Raw genomic sequence first — 2,857 nt, 5'->3', positions numbered from 1 at the left:
GGAGGAAGTTCCTTGATACCTGCTGAGACTGGAGGGCAGATAAAGGCCCTAAGGAGTGTTTAGAATTACAAAAGTTCTGTTAACACTACTGACACTAAAAGGTTTCTGGTTAAAGATTTTCCTGGAGGCTGCTAGAACTCTGGCTTCAGATTGACTCACAGTTTGAGTTGTGATGTTGGCGAAGAACGCTGAAAGTACCATGGACTGCTAAAGGAACTAACAAATCTGTCCTGGAAGTAGTGCAGCTGGAATCCTCCTTGAAGTGAGAATGGCCAGACTTCGTCTCAACCTATTTTGGTCATGTTGTCAGAAGGCACCATTTTCTGGAGTCGGATGTCATTCTTGGTAAAATGGAGGGTCAATGAAAAAGGGGATGGCCCTCAACAAGATGGATTGACATAGTGGCTGCAGTGATGGGCTCAGGTATAATAGGAATCATGAGGCTGGCACAGGACTGGGCAGTGTTTCATTCTGTTGTGCATAGGATCGCTATTAGTTGGAGACAACTCAATGGCACATAACAACAATAAGAAGAACGATCAGAAGAAATATCGAAGATTGTTTTCAATTATTTACAGGCTGCATACCAACTCACCAAGGAGAGATGATAATAAACGTTAACACTAATGCTTAAATAGCCTGTTGGAAAATATATCGAGAAGTTGAAGAGAAGAGTGTTCTATTTGTAACAGCTATAAAAGTCAAGTATATATCTATCAATGTATATTTATATTCACTAACTTAACAAACAGAAGAGGAGAGAAATGGGACAGATGATTGGATTTGTAGAAAACTCTAGGGAGAATATTTAGCAAACCTCAGAAAAAGAGATTAATTTCCTTCTATATTTCTAAGGTTTTTTTTTTTTATTTCCTTGTTAGAAAAGTCTCAATCTGTTCAACCTCTCCAAACGATATATGGAAACTGAAATGCAAAGAAGAAATATAACTTGTCCATGGTCACACAATTCACAAATGATAGCAACTAAACACACTGCTATAGAGCTGATTCTGACTCATAGCAACCTTAACGACCTATAGGACAGAGTAGAACTGCCCCACGGGGTTTGTTTTTCCAATGCCGTAAAATATTTATAAAACCAAATTGCCTGGTCTTTCTCCCATGGAGCAGCTTGTGGGTTCTAACTGCTAACGTTTTGGTTAGCAGCCTACTGATTTAACCACTGCACCAACAGAGCTCCTGTAGGGCCAGACCTAAAACCAAAATGTTAAAATGTCATTATACTTTTTAATGGTACATTGCTACAACTTTTCCCCTTATCACCTGTATGCATGGCATGAGAGCTGGATGAACTTCAAACTTAATTTCAAAATGACATTGGTAAATACATTCTTGATATATGACTATCTGTTTCAGAAATGTTTACTTGTGTTCAGAATAGTAATTTTGATCCAAATCCTAAATTACTTGATGCAATTATTACTGAGTTGTGTGATGATTTGGAGGTGATTCAAAATATTCCCTGTTGTTTCCTCTCCTAAGGGCCTTTGAAAAATAAAATAAACTTTTAGCAATGCCTGTGAAAGTAAAGGACATGATAAGGAGGTGTTTATACAGGCATGGCGCCAGAATAGCCTATTCATTTTCAAGTTTTGGTCACTGAGGGATGACATCTCCTTCAACCTTACCAGCTTAGAAAAGTACCACTCTTTCAGAGGTAGATTTAAAATATCATCTACATTTCAATGTAGAGTGTGTGTGTGTGTGTGTGTGTGTGTGTGTGTGTGATTGTAACTGTGGGTAACCAACATTTTGTTGTTTCTGAAACTGTTCAGGTTTTGAAGCAAATGCTTATACAGAGGCATTCCTACTTTCAGAAGCATTTTGTAAAAATAACTAAAAGCTTGTAAGATAACAAGATGCTTTCTCTTAATGAACTACTTTCAAAATTTCCATAAGAAAAAAAACCAAAAATAGACCATAATGAATTCCCTTGTCATAAAATTTCCTAGGACTAAGTGACATATTTTCACAAGTGGGCTCTCCAGGAAATTTATCTGACAGGGCAGGGCGGGGGAGGGCTAGTGTAGAGACTCTAGAAGGAAGTGAGTTTAAAGATTTTGCTTTTGCTTAATTGCCTGGGATTAAGCCACAGCTACTGTACTCTGGGTACTGAAAAAGCTGGGTTAGATATTTACAAGTCCAAGCAGGAGGGCTGCAGCATGCAAATCTAGCAGCTGGAGTGTGTTATGGTTGCTGCTTTCCTGTGCTAAGCTGATTTACTTGTTTGAGGTCTGACCTCATCATCCTGTCAGTATGGGTTCCCACCTGCACAGTTAGCTGCAGCTTTCTACTTCAGCTTGAAGGTTAGAAGTATTCACAGTGTACTACAGGCAGGGGAGGGGGAAGAGAAAGCCAGATAGCCGGCTCTAGGCATTTGTGCTTTTGTTAGTTTTACAGAAGAGGCAGCAAAACAGATAACAAAGGCTCTGTTTTCCTGCTGTGAAAGAAGGCTTTTGTCTTTCTCCTTGCAACAATGTCAGTGTCTGGCAAGAAAGAGTTTGATGTGAAACAGATCCTAAGGCTACGCTGGAGGTGGTTTACTCATCCTTCTCAAGGTTCACCCAACACTGGAAGCTGCCTTCAGCAGGAAGGATATGAGCATAGAGGGACCCCGGTTCAGGGCAGATTGAAGAACCACTCTCGGGATAGAAACGGACGAAAGAAAAGCAACAGTCCTGTCCACCACAACATACTGGCACCAGTGCCAGGACCAGCCCCTGCTCATCAAAGAGCTCTTCAGAATTGGCACCAACAAAATCTGATAGAGCATCTTCGAGCAAATGAAGATACTCCTAAAGCAGTTCCAGAGGAGAATTTATTCAAAGAAGCTTTT

The 2,857-nt window shown here is 40.1% G+C and overlaps 1 protein-coding gene across 1 annotated transcript in view; it reads left to right on the top strand.

Annotated features, from left to right (window-relative positions):
- The first annotated feature begins 2,497 nt into the window (after positions 1-2,497).
- LOC103209672 (kelch-like protein 4) overlaps positions 2,498-2,857 on the top strand; it is a 145,028-nt gene continuing 144,668 nt past the window's right edge. Inside the window, exon 1 of the mRNA XM_042782920.1 lies at positions 2,498-2,849. Coding sequence (XP_042638854.1) covers positions 2,498-2,849 — 352 coding nt within the window. The remainder of the gene's footprint in view (positions 2,850-2,857) is intronic.

The sequence above is a fragment of the Orycteropus afer genome, unplaced genomic scaffold (assembly GCF_000298275.1).
Source record: "Orycteropus afer afer isolate SDZICR_OR568_19922 unplaced genomic scaffold, OryAfe1.0 scaffold00511, whole genome shotgun sequence".
NCBI lineage: Eukaryota > Metazoa > Chordata > Mammalia > Tubulidentata > Orycteropodidae > Orycteropus > Orycteropus afer.
The sequence above is the reverse complement of the archived record's forward strand: the minus strand, read 5'-3'. Positions and strand labels throughout refer to the sequence as shown.